Source organism: Lucilia sericata, unplaced genomic scaffold (assembly GCF_015586225.1).
Source record: "Lucilia sericata isolate MDLA Ls3-8-SP2 unplaced genomic scaffold, ASM1558622v1 Contig000283F_arrow, whole genome shotgun sequence".
NCBI classification, from domain to species: domain Eukaryota; kingdom Metazoa; phylum Arthropoda; class Insecta; order Diptera; family Calliphoridae; genus Lucilia; species Lucilia sericata.
This window is the reverse complement of record NW_023994308.1, coordinates 46,757-67,355: the sequence shown is the minus strand read 5'-3', so window position 1 is coordinate 67,355 and position 20,599 is coordinate 46,757. Positions and strand designations below refer to the sequence as shown.

Genomic DNA, 20,599 nt, shown 5'->3' with positions numbered 1-20,599 from the left:
AGAACTGAACTAGAACTGAACTAGAACTGAACTAGAACTGAACTAGAACTGAACTAGAACTGAACTAGAACTGAACTAGAACTGAACTAGAACTGAACTAGAACTGAACTAGAACTGAACTAGAACTGAACTAGAACTGAACTAGAACTGAACTAGAACTGAACTAGAACTGAACTACAACTGAACTACAACTGAACTAGAACTGAACTAGAACTGAACTAGAACTGAACTACAACTGAACTACAACTGAACTAGAACTGAACTAGAACTGAACTAGAACTGAACTAGAACTGAACTAGAACTGAACTAGAACTGAACTAGAACTGAACTACAACTGAACTAGAACTGAACTAGAACTGAACTAGAACTGAACTAGAACTGAACTAACTGAACTACAACTGAACTACAACTGAACTACAACTGAACTAGAACTGAACTAGAACTGAACTAGAACTGAACTAGAACTGAACTAGAACTGAACTAGAACTGAACTAGAACTGAACTAAACTGAACTAGAACTGCACCTAGAACTGAACTAGAACTGAACTAGAACTGAACTAGAACTGAACTACAACTGAACTACAACTGAACTAAACTGAACTAGAACTGAACTAGAACTGAACTAGAACTGAACTAGAACTGAAACTAGAACAGAACTGAACTACAACTGAACTACAACTGAACTACAACGGAACTACAACTGACTAGAACTGAACTAGAACTGAACTAGAACTGAACTAGAACTGAACTAGAACAGAACTGAACTACAACTGAACTACAACTGAACTACAACTGAACTAGAACTGAACTAGAACTGAACTAAACTGAACTAGAACTGAAACTAGAACTGAACTAGAACTAGGAACTAGAACTACTGAACTAGAACTGAACTAGAACTGAACTAGAACTGAACTAGAAACTGAACTAGAACTGAACTAGAACTGAACTAGAACTGAACTAGAACTGAACTAGAACTGAACTAGAACTGAACTAGAACTGAACTAGAACTGAACTAGAACTGAACTAGAACTGAACTAGAACTGAAACTAGAACTGACTAAGAACTGAACTAGAACTGAACTAGAAACTGAACTAGAACTGAACTAGAACTGAACTGAACTAGAACTGAACTAGAACTGAACTAGAACTGAACTAGAACTGAACTAGAACTGAACTAGAACTGAACTAGAACTGAACTAGAACTGAACTAGAACTGACTAGAACTACTAGAACTGAACTAGAACTGAACTAGAACTGAACTAGAACTGAACTAGAACTGAACTAGAACTGACTAGAACTGAACTAGAACTGAACTAGAACTGAACTAGAACTGAACTAGAACTGAACTAGAACTGAACTAGAACTGAACTAGAACTGAACTAGAACTGAACTAGAACTGAACTAGAACTGAACTAGAACTGAACTAGAACTGAACTAGAACTGAACTAGAACTGAACTAGAACTGAACTAGAACTGAACTAGAACTGAACTAGAACTGAACTAGAACTGAACTGAACTGAACTGAGAACTGAACTAGAACTGAACTAGAACTGAACTAGAACTGAACTAGAACTGAACTAGAACTGAACTAGAACTGAACTAGAACTGAACTAGAACTGAACTAGAACTGAACTTGAACTGAACTAGAACTGAACTAGAACTGAACTAGAATTGAACTAGAACTGAACTAGAACTGAACTAGAACTGAACTAGAACTGAACTAGAACTGAACTAGAACTGAACTAGAACTGAACTAGAACTGAACTAGAACTGAACTAGAACTGAACTAGAACTGAACTAGAACTGAACTAGAACTGAACTAGAACTGAACTAGAACTGAACTAGAACTGAACTAGAACTGAACTAGAACTGAACTAGAACTGAACTAGAACTGAACTAGAACTGAACTAGAACTGAACTAGAACTGAACTAGAACTGAACTAGAACTGAACTAGAACTGAACTAGAACTGAACTAGAACTGAACTAGAACTGAACTACGACTGAACTAGAACTGAACTAGAACTGAACTAGAACTGAACTAGAACTGAACTAGAACTGAACTAGAACTGAACTAGAACTGAACTAGAACTGAACTAGAAACTGAACTAGAACTGAACTAGAACTGAACTAGAACTGAACTAGAACTGAACTAGAACTGAACTAGAACTGAAAACTAGACTGAACTAGAACTGAACTAGACTGAACTAGAACTGAACCTAGAACTGAACCTAGAACTGAACTAGAACTGAACTAGAACTGACTGAACTGAACTAGAACTGAACTAGAACTGAACTAGACTGAACTAGAACTACTAGAAACTGAACTAGAACTGAACTAGAACTGAACTAGAACTGAACTAGAACTGAACTAGAACTGAACTAGAACTGAACTAGAACTGAACTAGAACTGAACTAGAACTGAACTGACTGAACTGAACTAGAACTGAACTAGAACTGAACTAGAACTGACTAGAACTGAACTAGAACTGAACTAGAACTGAACTAGAACTGAACTAGAACTGAACTAGAACTGAACTAGAACTGAACTAGAACTGAACTAGAACTGAACTAGAACTGAACTAGAACTGAACTAGAACTGAACTAGAACTGAACTAGAACTGAACTAGAACTGAACTAGAACTGAACTAGAACTGAACTAGAACTGAACTAGAACTGAACTGAACTAAACTGAACTGAACTAGAACTGAACTAGAACTGAACTAGAACTGAACTAGAACTGAACTAGAACTGAACTAGAACTGAACTAGAACTGAACTAGAACTGAACTAGAACTGAACTAGAACTGAACTAGAACTGAACTAGAACTGAACTAGAACTGAACTAGAACTGAACTAGAACTGAACTAGAACTGAACTAGAACTGAACTAGAACTGAACTAGAACTGAACTAGAACTGAACTAGAACTGAACTAGAACTGAACTAGAACTGAACTAGAACTGAACTAGAACTGAACTAGAACTGAACTAGAACTGAACTAGAACTGAACTAGAACTGAACTAGAACTGAACTAGAACTGAACTAGAACTGAACTAGAACTGAACTAGAACTGAACTAGAACTGAACTAGAACTGAACTAGAACTGAACTAGAACTGAACTAGAACTGAACTAGAACTGAACTAGAATTGAACTAGAACTGAACTAGAACTGAACTAGAACTGAACTTGAACTGAACTAGAACTGAACTAGAACTGAACTAGAATTGAACTAGAACTGAACTAGAACTGAACTAGAACTGAACTAGAACTGAACTAGAACTGAACTAACTAACTGAACTAGAACTGAACTAGAACTGAACTAGAACTGAACTAGAACTGAACTAGAACTGAACTAGAACTGAACTAGAACTGAACTAGAACTGAACTAGAACTGAACTAGAACTGAACTAGAACTGAACTAGAACTGAACTAGAACTGAACTAGAACTGAACTAGAACTGAACTAGAACTGAACTAGAACTGAACTAGAACTGAACTAGAACTGAACTAGAACTGAACTAGAACTGAACTAGAACTGAACTAGAACTGAACTAGAACTGAACTAGAACTGAACTAGAACTGAACTAGAACTGAACTAGAACTGAACTAGAACTGAACTAGAACTGAACTAGAACTGAACTAGAACTGAACTAGAACTGAACTAGAACTGAACTAGAACTGAACTAGAACTGAACTAGAACTGAACTAGAATTGAACTAGAACTGAACTAGAACTGAACTAGAACTGAACTTGAACTGAACTAGAACTGAACTAGAATTGAACTAGGCTTTAAACTATTACAGATGTTTAGTTAGTGCTTCCAGTTGGTCCTCTAAACTGTTTTAAAATTTTAATAACGTAACAGTTCATATTCATGTTTCATATTACTGCTCTATGGCTGGGTTTGGTTACTACTAGAGCAAATTTAATATTTAGACTCATTTTCATACATGTTACTTTTTTTCGGGTCGTCATCATTGTTGTTGCTCTAGTTGTTGGTTTTAACCAGCTATAAAAGAACATCACAATAATTTGCACCGAAAAAATACCAAGAGAAAAACTCGATGGTCTGCTTCTTTCTTATCTAGCATATTGCACACGTGGGCTATGGGTCTTGCGACGATGACTACATCATGCACAGTTAGTAGTAGATTATATTTTTTCTGCAATAAAGGGTGATCCAAAAATATGTCTTTATTAGCACAAGAGAAAAATATAAGAAAACTAAATTTATTTTCTTCTGGATCTTTAAGTCGAGCTTTCTATGGAACTGAAATGCTAGGTTACAATTAAGTATGTGATATCTAAAACTGTTGAAATCAAACATTCTCTGTTCCTAATTTACGAAAATAAATCGTAATTTTTAATTTAATGTTGAAGGAGATAGTTTAATTTGTACCACCCTTTATACACGTATAAACTAACACGTATACAAATTGTTTTGTCCTACATGCATGTATGCGTGAATGTGTGAGCTCATATTTAATGCATACATACTAAATACACAACCCAGTAAATCAAATTGTTTTGAAATGTTAACAAATTGCTTAATTTGTTTAGATTAATGTTGCAGTTGGCATTGGTAAATAATGTATGGGAATTGTACTTAAGAATAAAACTGTTTTTCGTTGTAAACATGAAAAAATTCCAATTAGAGAAGCATTTCTTTATAGAATGAAGCCAAATAATATTTACAAATATTAGAAATCTGAACTATTTAAAGAAATTTTCTCTTCTACAAAGAAATTTTGGTTTGAAAATCCTTTAAAAAACGGAAAATTTGATAAAAATTTCCAGTTCAGTTCTAGTTCAGTTTCAGTTCAGTTCTAGTTCAGTTCTAGTTTAGTTCTAGTTCAGTTCTAGTTCAGTTCTATTTCAGTTCTAGTTCAGTTCTAGTTCAGTTCTAGTTCAGTTCTAGTTCAGTTCTAGTTCAGTTCTAGTTCAGTTCTAGTTCAGTTCTAGTTCAGTTCTAGTTCAGTTCTAGTTCAGTTCTAGTTCAGTTCTAGTTCAGTTCTAGTTCAGTTCTAGTTCTAGTTCAGTTCTAGTTCAGTTCAGTTCTAGTTCAGTTCTAATTCAGTTCTAGTTAGTTCTAGTTCAGTTCTAGTTAGTTCTAGTTCAGTTCTAGTTCAGTTCTAGTTCAGTTCTAGTTCAGTTCTAGTTCAGTTCTAGTTCAGTTCTAGTTCAGTTCTAGTTCAGTTCTAGTTCAGTTTCTAGTTCAGTTCTAGTTCAGTTCTAGTCAGTTCTAGTTCAGTTCTAGTTCAGTTCTAGTTCAGTTCTAGTTCAGTTCTAGTTCAGTTCTAGTTCAGTTCTAGTTCAGTTCTAGTTCAGTTCTAGTTCAGTTCTAGTTTCAGTTCTAGTTCAGTTCTAGTTCAGTTCTAGTTCAGTTCTAGTTAGTTCTAGTTCAGTTCAATTCAGTCTAGTCAGTTCTAGTTCAGTTCTAGTTCAGTTCTAGTCAGTTCTAGTTCAGTTCTAGTTCAGTTCTAGTTCAGTTCTAGTTCAGTTCTAGTTCAGTTCTAGTTCAGTTCTAGTTCAGTTCTAGTTCAGTTCTAGTTCAGTTCTAGTTCAGTTCTAGTTCAGTTCTAGTTCAGTTCTAGTTCAGTTCTAGTTCAGTTCTAGTTCAGTTCTAGTTCAGTTCTAGTTCAGTTCTAGTTCAGTTCTAGTTCAGTTCTAGTTCAGTTCTAGTTCAGTTCTAGTTCAGTTCTAGTTCAGTTCTAGTTCAGTTCTAGTTCAGTTCTAGTTAAGTTCTAGTTCAGTTCTAGTTCTAGTTCAGTTCTAGTTCTAGTTCAGTTCTAGTTCAGTTCTAGTTCAGTTCTAGTTCAGTTCTAGTTCAGTTCTAGTTCAGTTCTAGTTCAGTTCTAGTTCAGTTCTAGTTCAATTCTAGTTCAGTTCTAGTTCTAGTTCAGATCTAGTTCTAGTTCAGTTCTAGTTCAGTTCTAGTTCAGTTCTAGTTCAGTTCTAGTTCAGTTCTAGTTCAGTTCTAGTTCAGTTCTAGTTCAGTTCTAGTTCAGTTCTAGTTCAGTTCTAGTTCAGTTCTAGTTCAGTTCTAGTTCAGTTCTAGTTCAGTTCTAGTTCAGTTCTAGTTCAGTTCTAGTTCAGTTCTAGTTCAGTTCTAGTTCAGTTCTAGTTCAGTTCTAGTTCAGTTCTAGTTCAGTTCTAGTTCAGTTCTAGTTCAGTTCTAGTTCAGTTCTAGTTCTAGTTCTAGTTCAGTTCTAGTTCTAGTTCAGTTCTAGTTCAGTTCTAGTTCAGTTCTAGTTCAGTTCTAGTTCAGTTCTAGTTCAGTTCTAGTTCAGTTCTAGTTCAGTTCTAGTTCAGTTCTAGTTCAGTTCTAGTTCAGTTCTAGTTCAGTTCTAGTTCAGTTCTAGTTCAGTTCTAGTTCAGTTCTAGTTCAGTTCTAGTTCAGTTCTAGTTCAGTTCTAGTTCAGTTCTAGTTCAGTTCTAGTTCAGTTCTAGTTCAGTTCTAGTTCAGTTCTAGTTCAGTTCTAGTTCAGTTCTAGTTCAGTTCTAGTTCAGTTCTAGTTCAGTTCTAGTTCAGTTCTAGTTCAGTTCTAGTTCAGTTCAGTTCGAGTTCAGTTCGAGTTCAGTTCAGTTCAGTTCAGTTCTAGTTCTAGTTCAGTTCTAGTTCAGTTCTAGTTCAGTTCTAGTTCTAGTTCTAGTTCAGTTCTAGTTCTAGTTCAGTTCTAGTTCAGTTCTAGTTCAGTTCTAATTCAGTTCTAGTTCAGTTCTAGTTCAGTTCTAGTTCAGTTCTAGTTCAGTTCTAGTTCAGTTCAGTTCTAGTTCAGTTCTAGTTCAGTTCTAGTTCAGTTCTAGTTCAATTCTAGTTCAGTTCTAGTTCAGTTCTAGTTCAGTTCTAGTTCAGTTCTAGTTCAGTTCTAGTTCAGTTCTAGTTCAGTTCTAGTTCAGTTCTAGTTTAGTTCTAGTTTAGTTCTAGTTCAGTTCAAGTTCAGTTCTAGTTCAGTTCTAGTTCAGTTCTAGTTCAGTTCTAATTCAGTTCTAGTTTCTAGTTCAGTTCTAGTTCAGTTCTAGTTCAGTTCTAGTTTCAGGTCTAGTTCAGTTCTAGTTCAGTTCTAGTTCAGTTTCTAGTTCAGTTCTAGTTCAGTTCTAGTTCAGTTCTAGTTCAGTTCTGTCAGTTCTAGTCAGTTCTAGTTCAGTTCTAGTTCAGTTCTAGTTCAGTTCTAGTTCAGTTCTAGTTCAGTCTAGTTCAGTTCAGTTTCAGTCTAGTTCTAGTTCAGTTCTAGTTCATTCTAGTTCAGTTCTAGTTTCAGTTCTAGTTCAGTTCTAGTTCAGTTCTAGTTCAGTTCTAGTTCAGTTCTAGTTCAGTTCTAGTTCAGTTCTAGTTCAGTTCTAGTTCAGTTCTAGTTCAGTTCTAGTTCAGTTCTAGTTCAGTTTTAGTTCAGTTCTAGTTCAGTTCTAGTTCAGTTCAGTAAGTTCTAGTTCAGTTCTAGTTCATGCTTTTCTAGTTCAGTTCTAGTTCAGTTCAGTCTAGTTCAGTTCTAGTTCAGTCTAGTTCAGTAGTTCAATTCGAGTTCAGTTCTAGTTCAGTTCTAGTTCAGTTCTAGTTCAGTTCTAGTTCAGTGTCTAGTTCAGTCTAGTTCAGTTCTAGTTCAGTTCTAGTTCTAGTTCTAGTTCTAGTTCAGTTCTAGTCAGTTCTAGTTCAGTTCTAGTTCAGTTCTAGTTCAGTTCTAGTTCAGTTCTAGTTCAGTTCTAGTTCAGTTCTAGTTCAGTTCTAGTTCAGTTCTAGTCAGTTCTAGTTCAGTTTCTAGTTCAGTTCTAGTTCAGTTCTAGTTCAGTTCTAGTTCAGTTCTAGTTCAGTTCTAGTCAGTTCTAGTTCTAGTTCTAGTTCAGTTCTAGTTCAGTTCTAGTTCAGTTCTAGTCAGTTCTAGTTCAGTTCTAGTTCAGTTCTAGTTCAGTTCTAGTTCAGTTTCTTGTTCAGTTCTAGTTCAGTTCTAGTTCAGTTCTAGTCAGTTCTAGTTCAGTTCTAGTTCAGTCTAGTTCAGTTCTAGTTCAGTTCTAGTTCAGTTCTAGTTCAGTTCTAGTTCAGTTCTAGTTCAGTTCTAGTTCAGTTCTAGTTCAGTTCTAGTTCAGTTCTAGTTCAGTTCTAGTTCAGTTCTAGTTCAGTTCTAGTTCAGTTCTAGTTCAGTTCTAGTTCAGTTCTAGTTCAGTTCTAGTTCAGTTCTAGTTCAGTTCTAGTTCAGTTCTAGTTCAGTTCTAGTTCAGTTCTAGTTTCAGTTCTAGTTCAGTTCTAGTTCAGTTCTAGTTCAGTTCTAGTTCAGTTCTAGTTCAGTTCTAGTTCGTTCTAGTTCAGTTCTAGTTCAGTTCTAGTTCAGTTCTAGTTCAGTTCTAGTTCAGTTCTAGTTCAGTTCTAGTTCAGTTCTAGTTCAGTTCTAGTTCAGTTCTAGTTCAGTTCTAGTTCAGTTCTAGTTCAGTTCTAGTTCAGTTCTAGTTCAGTTCTAGTTCAGTTCTAGTTCAGTTCTAGTTCAGTTCTAGTTCAGTTCTAGTTCAGTTCTAGTTCAGTTCTAGTTCAGTTCTAGTTCAGTTCTAGTTCAGTTCTAGTTCAGTTCTAGTTCAGTTCTAGTTCAGTTCTAGTTCAGTTCTAGTTCAGTTCTAGTTCAGTTCTAGTTCAGTTCTAGTTCAGTTCTAGTTCAGTTCTAGTTCAGTTCTAATTCAGTTCTAGTCAGTTCTAGTTCAGTTCTAGTTCAGTTCTAGTTCAGTTCTAGTTCAGTTCAGTTCTAGTTCAGTTCTAGTTCAGTTCTAGTTCAGTTCTAGTTCAGTTCTAGTTCAATTCTAGTTCAGTTCTAGCTCAGTTCTAGTTCAGTTCTAGTTCAGTTCTAGTTCAGTTCTAGTTCAATTCTAGTTCAGTTCTAGTTCAGTTCTAGTTCAGTTCTAGTTCAATTCTAGTTCAGTTCTAGTTCAGTTCTAGTTCAGTTCTAGTTCAGTTCTAGTTCAGTTCTAGTTCAGTTCTAGTTCAATTCTAGTTCAGTTCTAGCTCAGTTCTAGTTCAGTTCTAGTTCAATTCTAGTTCAGTTCTAGCTCAGTTCTAGTTCAGTTCTAGTTCAATTCTAGTTCAGTTCTAGCTCAGTTCTAGATCTTTTCTAGTTCAGTTCTAGATCTGTTCTAGTTCAATTCTAGATCTTATCTAGTTGAGTTCTAGTTCAGTTCTTGTTCAGTTTTAGTCCAGTTCTTGATCAGTTCAAAATTTCTCTTTGGTTTTGAAACATTTTTTAAATTATTTTTAGTTTTCGCAAAATTTTTTTTCTGAAAATATTAAAAAATTTTCTATTTTATAGAAAATTTTGTAAAAATTTAATTTTTTTTTTAGAAAATTTTAATATTTTTTAAATGATCTTTGTTGAAAGAACATCTGTTGTTTGCGTGGTATGCATTTAATTTTAGATTTTTTTAGATAATGGATTCAATTGGAACGCTTCTTTTTACCCCTAGACTGTTATTTCAAACTTTTCTCTAGTTGAATAAATAATCTAATCTCAGTATAACCTAATTACTATGAATAGAGTTTTTGCCCTTGAATTGAGTTTTTATATTCAAACTAAAGAGGAAATTAAATTAATTCATGCAAATATTAATTTTCATTTATTATAATTATTTCAACTTTCATCATTTTGATAAGGAAACCGAAAGTGTGTTCTTTTTAATTTAATTTCCTTTCATATCCCTTAAAATAAATTGTTCGTTCCAACTAAATAAAGAGCCAAAAATTATAATAAAACATAAACAATTTAAATATGTAATTTGATTGACATTTAAATGCACTACGAAACAGTTTAAATCAAATGCAATTGAAACTGACAGAGTTGACTTCATTCGGAACATGTAAAATATGTATGTAGTTGTCCTGGTTGTTGTAGTAGTTGCAGTTTATAATGTTGTTGCTGTTGCCGTTGTTGTTCATGTTGTCTGTTTCCCAAAACATACCGCATGACGAGCAACCAGCCACAATACACGTGTGTAGATACAAAAATTTCAGATTTAATGTCAGATTCGTAGACCCACTGACTTTTATACACATGACACAATGACGGAGGGAGAGAGTGAGTGTTTTTTTTAGCAAAAGCCCATTAAATGTCAGAGGGTATGAAAACAATTTGTATGAGATGATTTTAAATAAAAATCATGACAAAAATTTGCGTAAAGGATACACAGTCCACAAATATTCATTCACACATATGTATGTTTCAGTGTGTATACAAATGTGTCTGTGTATCCACATTTATGTTAAAAACAAAAAATAGGATGTAAAAAAGGAAACAATCAAATAAAAACAAAATAACAGGAGAAAATTTCAGCAAAAAAATAAAAATAACAACAACCAATGTCTATCTGATATGCGACATAAGTCAACATGTCAGTTATCCGGCAATATACATTGTCAGTCAGTCAACAATAATACTATAGTAGTAACAAACGCAGCAACAGCAGCATAATAGCAACACCAATACTAAAGACAAAAACAACAACAATAAAAAAATTCCTTTACAGCTGGTGAGGCAAAGTGTTAAAAGTAACCGGAAGGATGAATATAAAAATTATCTTTTATCAATCTGATCAGAGGTGTAAAAATTTATATTTTTTTAGAAAATTCTAAAACTTTCTCTTTTATAGAAAATTTTTGTTGTTTTCTTTTTTATAGAACATTTTCAAAAAGTTTCTCTTTTACACAGAAAATTTTCGGAAATGTTCTCCTTTTCCAAAAATTGTCTGCTTTTTTTTTAGAAAATTTTTTTGGAATTTTCGTTTTTTTGTAGTAAAATTTTTATAATAAATTTATCTTTTCTATTTTCTTTTTTTTAACATTTTCGAAAATCTCTTTTTATTGAATATTTTGGAAACTTTCTTTTAATTTTTATCCTTTTATAGAAAATTTTCGAAAGTAATAACACCCTATTATTACCACCCCTTCGTATTTGAGTGACAAAATGTTATTGAAATAAATTTGAATGAATCTGTGATCGTAACCCTGACAAAAATGTCAGACAATGATGTTGATGCTAAAGTTTGCTGTTTGCAGTTATTGCTGATGCCTCTATAATTGTTGATATTGCTGGCAAATGTCCACTATGGCAACATTTATGTATGTATTTTTCTTCTATCTCATGACTGCTGCAATTAACCCTTAAACTGCTCTTCAAATTAAAGCGAATATATAAAAAAATTTTCTGGTTATGTCTTCCATATGATTCGGATAAATAATTTTATTACAGTTTAAACAAATTTCTATATTATTTTGATATTTATGACAAAAGAAACAATGTCCTATTTGGAATCAATGAAGTCTATTTGTTTACAATTTTATCCCATGTATACAAAGTAGGGGTTAAAGTCAATATTCTGTTTTTAATCTTGGTTATTTTTTGTAGAATTTTAAAGCCAAATGGGTGGTAGAATGGAAATGTCATTTAATAAAGAAGTTGATGTTTTAGATGGATAGTAAGATAGATAGATATTAATAGAGTTTTAATATAAAGAAAGGAACTAAAAAGTAAAAAGAGTACATGCTTAATAAAATATTTAAATAAACGTCGAATAGACTAGTAGTCTGTATTCTGGGTCAAATAGACACTATTCGAATGTCCCATTTATTTGTCGTATAACTATAAAGGGCAACGTTGTTAACATTGCAACAATTCGTTTAATCAATCTAAATTTTATACACATCCGTTGTCTAAAAGTTAACATACGTGGTAAGCGCAGAATCCATTGTCAATATTGAGCTAACCACGTTTATTAACTTTTAGACAACGGATGAGTATAAAATTTAGGTTGCGCCCGCGAATTGTTGCAGTGTTGACAACATTACGTTGACAACATTACATTGTGTTGTCGTACGTATGTATATACTTGACAACGGATGTTATTGAAAAATGGTGTCAATTTGGTACCAATTTGGTATTTATTTTCCCTCTGTGTAGTCGAATACGAATTCTATTCGAATACGAATTCTATTCTAGACTATATTCTAGTAGAATTGACCCTACGATAGTCGAAGAGACCCTATTGTAGTCGAAAAGACGCTATTCTACGACCTCTATTCTAGTCGAAGCGACTCTATTCTAGTCGAAGAGACCCTATTCTAGTCGAATACACTATATTCTTGTCAAAGAGACCCCATTCTAGTCGAATAGACTAAAATAGACACTATTTTATGCGAACACACTAAATTCTTATCGAATAGACTAAATTCTTATCGAATAGACTCTATTTTAATCGAATATATTATTTTCTGATCGAATCGACTCTATTCTAGTCGAATTGATTATATTCTAGGCGAATCGAATATATTCTACTCGAATCGACTATATTCTGTATGGTTGGGAGGTTAACGTGGTAGTTCATTGCGCGTGAATAGTGAAGTGGAGTCGGACCACTCCACTCGTCAGATGTATTATTGTATAGTGTTAGATCCAGCCTATAGTCGTGAGAAATCTTAGGATTTCATTAAGCTTAAACCTAGATATCTCATCATGGTTAGATATGAAGAAGCTGCCAAGAAAGCGTTTTTTCTTAACAGCTAGAGCAGGGCATTCGCAGAGAAGATGGAAGACCGTTTCTTCCTTTTCCCTGTCTTTGCAACTGCGACAGTGTTCATGTCAGTCTTGCTTGTCTGCCTAGCACCCAGTGTCCTGTTATTACTGCTACAGATGAGCAGATTATTCCACCTATTCTCAGCCTTCTGAAGAAAGAATCTGAAGATACTACTCTTGATAAAACCTAACGGAGTTGCTACTGAAATGCCGTTGGAGATATTAAGAGCAGTTCCCATTCTGGCAAGATAATCTGCCTGTTAATTTCCATAATATTATTACTTCCATAATATTTCCCTATACGCAGGGACCCAAACAAGGGTAATGTCAGACAGTCCACCCAGCCTTGACAGATCCTTCTTGCATTGTCTGACTAATGGAGAAGTGATATAAGTATAAGTATAAGTATAAGAATTAAGTGAGAGAAGTGCCGCTTGACTATCGACAAAAATTCCTATGTTGTCGCGAATATTGAGATCATGTAGTTCCTGGAAGGAACTCTGATTTTGAAAAGTCTTATCAATTTCCGTGTGTGGGGTAATATAGTCTTAGCGTGTTCATATGTTCTTGGTCTCCAACTTCCCACTATATTTTTTGAGGATTCGATAGCTTTGAATGCTAGTATTTGAACTCTGATCGAATAAACTCCGTTCTGATCGAATGGGCTCTATTCTTGTCGCATAGACCTCTTATCTGTATTTTTGATTTAAATGCAATTAAAAATATTTTCATATAAAAGCCATTTAAACAAATACATATAAATACACGACATATTTAATTTTTTTAAAACATATGTATATATTATATCCAATACATATGTATGTATTTGTATATGTACTCCTCTATCGATTATTTAGTATGACAGATTAATTAAGTCATTTGCTGTTGGGCAAAATATTTGTGCAAAATTACCAAATATTGTCACACATTCGCAGCATACATTTGTACATTCATTTGCAAATGTTAAATTTTTGAAATATGTAAAATAAATGTCTGCATGTGTTAGTATGTCAGATATTTGTAATTGTGTTTCTGCTATTTATTTGTATCTATTTATCCAACTCAAACTATAATATTCATATGATTTTTTGTTTGTTTTCAAAGTGCAGCAAACACTCTCAAATACATATTTTACCTTAAGCTATTTAACCTATTTTAGTTGCATTATACTTGTTAAATGTACTTGAACATATTTAAATGCCGATAAACTGCGTTTGGCATTTAAGAGACACCACAATTTGAAATATATACTTTTTTTATTATTTTATATTTCCAATTGGTATTTGTATATTGTAATAAAGTTTTCGATATTGTTTAAAAGTTTATAAGGGAAATCCGATAATGTAGGATATGTGGTATTTTTATATAGATTAAAATTACAATTTACAAAAAAATATACACTCAACGCCACATACCACAATTGACTACTACTATATCCTTTTTTGTTTTACCATTTTTTGTGCCATAGTCCTGCAGACAATCCAAAACCTTTAGACCTTGGCTGACCACACCAAAAGGCACTCTCTCGCCATTTAAAACCGATAAAGCTTTAAAACTAATAGAGAAATTCAGCAAACCGGGAGGAAAACCATTTAAATAACACTTAGCAAACGAGAGAACACCGGGACCCATGCCATGATCTAAACAATGCATATTATACAAAAATCCAGGACAATTAAGAACATTTTCCGGAACGCAAAGTTCTCCCTCTATCCAGAGTAAAGGAAATATACGTATAAATTTCAGCAAGTCCGTATTGCGGTACGAACACAAGCGCACAAATTCTAAAACCAATTCGGGGCAAGCTTCTGTATATAGTTGTATAACTATGCGTCCCAAAGGTCTGACATTTTTAACATAAAGATCTATAAAGACCTTAGGCCTTAAGAGTTTGCCCATTAAGTATGGTTCGTGGCAATTAACGGCTTCCATATACTCCCTCATAGTGGCCTGTGATATAGTGGATTTAATATTATTTCTTCTTAAAGCTCTTAATTCCTCCATTCCTCTTCTCGTGTCCATAGATGATTTAGCTTTTAATATTCTCTTACCCAATTTATGATTATCCTCTTCAATTTCTTTTAAACGTTTTGACAAACGTATAAAATGATTCGATTTAATGGGTATAATTTTATTAACATTATCGGTAAAACCGTGAGTTTTTTGTATACAATTAAGTTTGGTCAAGAGGTGTATATTGTCCTTTAAAATTCTTCTAGTGGCCACAAAATCATCTTTTAATTTTGGCACTCTTAGGTAAGTGGAAGCAAATATCTTAGGTGGTTTAAAGTCGACAAGACTTCGAGCATTCTTGAGATTTTTCTGATGAATTTCATCGAGTTTTTTACGTTCCCAGGGGTCAACGGGAGGTACGAAACTTTTGCGGGGCATTTTTGAAAGGATTTTTTTAGAAAATTTTGTTAATAAAATATAATTTGTTTGAAGTGAAATAAAAATTCTGTATTTATAGGAAATAAATGTGAAAATTTTTGTTATTGTAGGCAATTTTTTCTGTGCTATCGATTACATATTAAAATTGTTGTGTTTTGAGTCGACTAAGGAAGAACTATATTGAAATTCACTCCATTATAGATGAAATGACCCAAATCTCGTCGAATTGACTTGACACTTTTAGCATAAACTCTGAGCTAGTCGAAAAAAACTATATTCTAGTCGAATTGTCGCCACAGTAGTCTATTAGAAAGTACTTCAGTTTATTTCAATTGACTTTAATCTAGTCGAACCAATTTTAAAGTAGTTGAACCAACTCTAATCTAGTCGAATCAACTCCACTCTATTCTAAAGGAATTTAGTCTAGTCCAGACTCCCAATTAATACTTTAATATAGACGAATCATATTTAATACAGTCAAATTGAATCTAGTCGAATTGTCTTAAATCTAGTATAATCTATTTCAATCTAGTGGAATAGACTTCGAAGGACTTCACATTTATTGAGTTGAGTCTTATTTGATCAAAGCGACTCTCATCTGATGAAATCGATTATAATCTAGATGAATCGACTACTTCCTGCTCGAACCGAGTCATGTATATCTGATTCGACATTATTTTAGTCGAATCGATACTATTTTTGGCGAATTGGTTTTAATATAGAATTATCCAATAGACTCTATTTCACAGTCGAAGTAAAAACGACTCTACTCGAGCAGTTACTTATTTTATTGACTCGACCATAATCTCCTATATTATAGTCGAATTGACTTTAATAAAGTTGAAACAACTCTGACCTTGTCGAAAGTACTGCATTCTATTGTAATACATTATAATCTATTGAATAAACTCTTATATAGTTGAATCGGTTCTAATATAGTCGAATAGACCTGGTCGATTGGATTCCGATCTTAACGAGTCGACTCTATTATAGTCGAATCCACTCTAATATAGTCTAACCTTAATGAATCAGCTTTACTATAGTCAAATCGATTCCAATCTAGTTGAATCGACTCCTATCTAGTCGAATCGACTTAGTCTAGTCAAATCGATTCAAATATAGAATCGGACGTATTATTGTCGCATCGACTCTTATAGAATAATATAAAATAGTCCAATATGAATCTCCTTCACTCTAGTAGAATCAATTAAAATCTAGTTGAATCGACTCTTATCTTGTCGAATTAACTTTAGTCCAGTATATCTTATCTACTCTTAAGGAATATTCTAAAATAATTGAATCTACTCTAATATATTCTAATAGACTCCAAGATTGACGAAACGCCTCCACTCTAGTCGATTCGATTCCAATATAGATTATTATTCTTATCAAATCAACTATAATCTATTCGAGTCAACTTTTTCTAAGTGAATAAACTGTCGAATTGGCTTACCTCTTGTAAAATATTCTATTATTACACTCTTTATAACTCAATTTTCATAAGATTTATTTCAGACATTTCCTTAAAATACCCCCTTTGTTACTAAGATTTGACTCTAACATTTTTTCAACTCATACTATATTAAAAAATTAAATTTATAATTAAAAAAAAAAATCGACATAAATAAAACAACAATCCTCTCCACTACTTACTGTAAATATCACAATGTTCACCCTCATAGTGTGAGCCAAAACAATCACACGAGATGTCATAATAATGATTAATGCATTTCGAGCCCACGAAACACAAATTGTGCCGGGAATGACATTTATCAGCACAGCCCTCATTAACGTTTTCATGTTTGGTAGCAACCAGTGGGGTAATGGGCAACAAATCGGAGGCAGCTTTACCCGAATACAATATAACGTTGCGTATACAGCCAACAAATGATTCAATTATGTATTTAACACCATGCAGTTTTTCTTCCGATGAAAGTCCTGCAAAAATATGGAAGAGAAAAAAAAAAAAAAAAAAAATTACAAGGAATTTGTTACATTTGTTTTTAGTTTTTTTTTTTTTTTTTGGCAAAATTTTTAGTTGCGTGGCTTAAAGCCTAGATGTAAATGATAAATTTTTAAATGATTTATTAGTAGAAAACTGTAATGCAATACAGCAATATACAAATTTAAGGAATTGGAATTGAAATCTTCTATACTCTAGTCAAAGCGACTCTTTTTTAATTGAATCGATTCTATTCTAAACAATTCGAACTCTAACCCAGTAGAATGAGCTTTATTCTAGACGAATCCATTATTTTCTAATCAAACAGATTCTATTCTAGTCGAATCAAATCTACACTAGTCGAATCGAGTCTACTCTGTTCAAATTGATTCTCTTCAGTTTGAATGGATCGAATCATCTCTATTCTACTCAATTGGAACTCTATTTCTGCTCAGTAGGTTGAACGGATTCTCTTTAAATGAAATCGAATCTACTCTAGTCAAGCAGACTCTATTCTAGTCGATCATACTCTATTCTAGTCGAGAAGACTCTATTCTAGTTGAACAGGCTCCATTCTAGTCGAACAGACCACATTTTAGTCGAACTCTCTCTATTATATTCTAATACTTTTCATTCTAGTCGAATCGAATCAATTTTATCAGAGTGAATTATCATTTTGTTTAATGGACTCTATTCTTGTCGTACAGTTGAATAGACTTTATTTTATTCGAACAGAGGACTCTATTCAAGTCAAAAAAACTATTCTAGTTTAATTCTACTCTATTGTTGTCGAATCAGTTTTATTGTAGTCAAATACTCCGGTCGAACAACTTTATTCTAGTCGAAAATGATCTATTATAGTCGAAGAGACTCTTACTAGCCGAACATATTCTATTTTAGTCGAATCATCTCTATTCTAGTCTATTTGAACTCTATAATAGTCGAATGGATCGAACGAATTACCGACTCCATTCTAGTCGAGCAGACTTTATTCAAGTTGAACAGACTCTACTCTAGCCGAACAGACTATATTCTAATCGAACAGGCTCTATTCTAGTCGAACAGACTCTATTCTATCCGAATACATTCCATTCATATCGAATCTATTCTATTCGAATAAATTCCATTCATATCGAATTTATTCAAGTCGAATAGATTCTCTTCTAGTCAAATCGAATCTATTCTAGTCGAATCGGCTCTAGCCTAGTCGAACAACTCTATCCTAGTAGAACAGCTCTATTATAGCCGACGAGTCTCTATTCTATTCAAATATACTCTATTGTAGTCAAATCGTTTATATTCTAGTCAATTTGAACAATAATCCAGTCGAGTATATCGAATGGATTCTCTTCTTCTCAAATGGTCTCTAATCTAGTCCAATAAATTCCATTCTAGTCGAATTGAATCTACTCTAATTCGATTACATTCTATTATAATTCCCTAAAAATTGTAACAATAATTTGATTTTAAGCCTAAATTGTTCTAAAGCAAATTGAATATTGCATAAGTTAAATTAATCATTTCAAAGTTTGATTGCAAATTTCATTTTAACTTAAAGTCTTCTACGAAAAACCAAATTCCCTAAAATTATAGTTTTTCAAATCCACTTACCTCCCACCAATACTACAGATGGTAAATTTGTAGAAACACCATAGTTAGTATCATGATTCAGGCCCTTAAGATAAACTTCCTCTTGATGTTCGTCAACTATTGCAATTAATCTTGCACCATGGACATCAATGCGTACCTTTGGGATAAAAACACAAGAAAAAACATAAAGCATACAGACAAACATTCATCAGCAAATACAAGAGATCAATAATAGAACAATAGCAAAAAAAAATCTAACAAAATAAAAATGAATGAAAGTAAGCAAGATAGACAGACAGACAGATCGAGAGAATCCAATAATGCAAACAATAATGGAAATTATGAAAAGTACGTACACACATACACATACCCATTCAAACAAATGTAACTAAGAACAAACATTTCTTTTGTCCACCCTGGATACATTTCATTATGCCACAAATACAAATCTAATTCAAGAGTACTAGAGGTATCCATACATTTACAACTGTCTCTACACTTCCTTCATCCTGTTCATGTGTGTGTCCAACTCATTCAACCCTACATAAGATGAATGTTTTTCCTACAGATAAGACAATGATGAGTTTGTTTTCCTATTCCCTATTTGTACTTTTCTTAACACACACACACACACCACACACTCTTACACACAAAGTGCATTCGCATTACAGACACGTATTGAAATGTATGGCAAAAAAAAAGCTCGAAATATAGGAAGATAAATAAGAAAAGAGCTATAGAAAAAATGACTTGACAATTGTAAGACCAATGAAAATGTTACATGAGATACAATCGTATAGAGTTGGAAATGTGTGAGAGAAAAAATAGGGATTGTAGTTATGAATGAACAATAATATAAACGTGCAACAAAACAATTCAACATTTCATAACACTTGGGAATTTCAAAAGTGTATGAATGTGTTTTAAATACTCAATATTAAGTAGATGGGAATCCAGCATTGAATTGTATTGTGTTAATTCTGGGAAAAGTTAGCTTATTAAAAACAAAAGTTTATTTGATTACTTGTGAGAGTAAATTTACACTCTACTTGGTTATATTCTCTTCTGTTCGACTCCACTCTTGAAACGATGCTTTTAAACTTCTACTACTTACTTAATTTTACTCCACTTGTCATTATTATCAAACATTTTGCTCAAGTCGACCCGGTTCGACCTTAAACTATTTTTTTAATTCTATCTATTTTAGTCCAACAGAATCTATTCTAGTCGAATCTTAAACCATTCTTTTTAATTCTGTCTATTTGTATTCGAATAGACCCTATTCTAGTCGAATAGAATCTATTCTAGTCGAATAAAATCTATTCTAGTCGAATATAATATATTCTAGTCGAACAGAATCTAATCTAGTCGAATAGAATCTTTTCTAGTCGAACAGAATCTATTCTAGTCGAATAGAATCTTTTCTAGTCGAATAGAAACTATTCTAGTCGAATAGACTCCATTCTAGTCGAATAGGGTCTAATCTAGTCGAATAGAATCTACTCTAGTGGAATAGAATATATTGTAGTCGAATAGAATATATTCTAGTCGAATAGAATCTGTTGTAGTCGAAAGGAACTATTCTAGTCAAATAGAATCTTTTCTAGTCGAAGAGAATTATTCTAGTCGACTAGAACTATTCTAGTCGAATAGAACTATTCTAGTTGAATAGAACTATTCTAGTCGAATAGAACCTATTCTAGTCGAATAGAACTATTCGAGTTGAATAGAACTATTCTAGTCGAATAGAACCTATTCTAGAATCTATTCTAGTCGAATAGAATCCATTCTAGTCGAAGAGAATCTATTCTAGTCGAATAGAATCTATTCTAGTCGAATAGAATCTATTCTAGTCGAATCGAATTTATTCTAGTCGAATAGAATCTATTCTAGTCGAATAGAATCTATTCTAGTCGAATAGAATCCATTCTAGTCGAATAGAATCTATTCTAGTCGAATAGAATCCATTCTAGTCGAATAGAATCTATTCTAGTCGAATAGAATGTATTCTAGTCGAATAGAATCTATTCTAGTCGAATAGAATGTATTCTAGTCGAATAGAATCTATTCTAGTCGAATAGAACCTATTCTAGTCGAATACAATCTACTCTAGTTGAATAGAATCTATTCTAGTCGAATACAATC

At 33.1% G+C, this 20,599-nt stretch overlaps 2 protein-coding genes across 4 annotated transcripts in view; both read right to left on the bottom strand.

The window, feature by feature from the left end:
* The window catches only part of LOC119603214, a 111,306-nt gene that overhangs the window by 54,873 nt on the left and 35,834 nt on the right, over positions 1–20,599 (bottom strand). For all 3 annotated transcript variants that reach the window (XM_037955180.1, XM_037955182.1, XM_037955181.1), the window contains exons 5-6: positions 18,476–18,611; positions 16,576–16,860 (exon numbers count right to left, since the gene is read on the bottom strand). In XM_037955180.1, the coding sequence (XP_037811108.1) occupies positions 16,576–16,860; positions 18,476–18,611 (421 nt within the window). The remainder of the gene's footprint in view (positions 1–16,575; positions 16,861–18,475; positions 18,612–20,599) is intronic.
* LOC119603215 lies at positions 13,778–15,004 on the bottom strand. Its single transcript, XM_037955184.1, has one exon. The coding sequence runs from the start codon at positions 14,920–14,922 to the stop codon at positions 13,933–13,935; it is 990 nt and encodes a 329-aa protein (XP_037811112.1). The 5' UTR covers positions 14,923–15,004; the 3' UTR covers positions 13,778–13,932.

What these genes read in the sequence shown, in the direction of transcription:
- LOC119603215 (XM_037955184.1), bottom strand. Translation starts at nt 14,922, where the DNA reads ATGCCCCGCAAAAGTTTCGTACCTCCCGTTGACCCCTGGGAACGTAAA.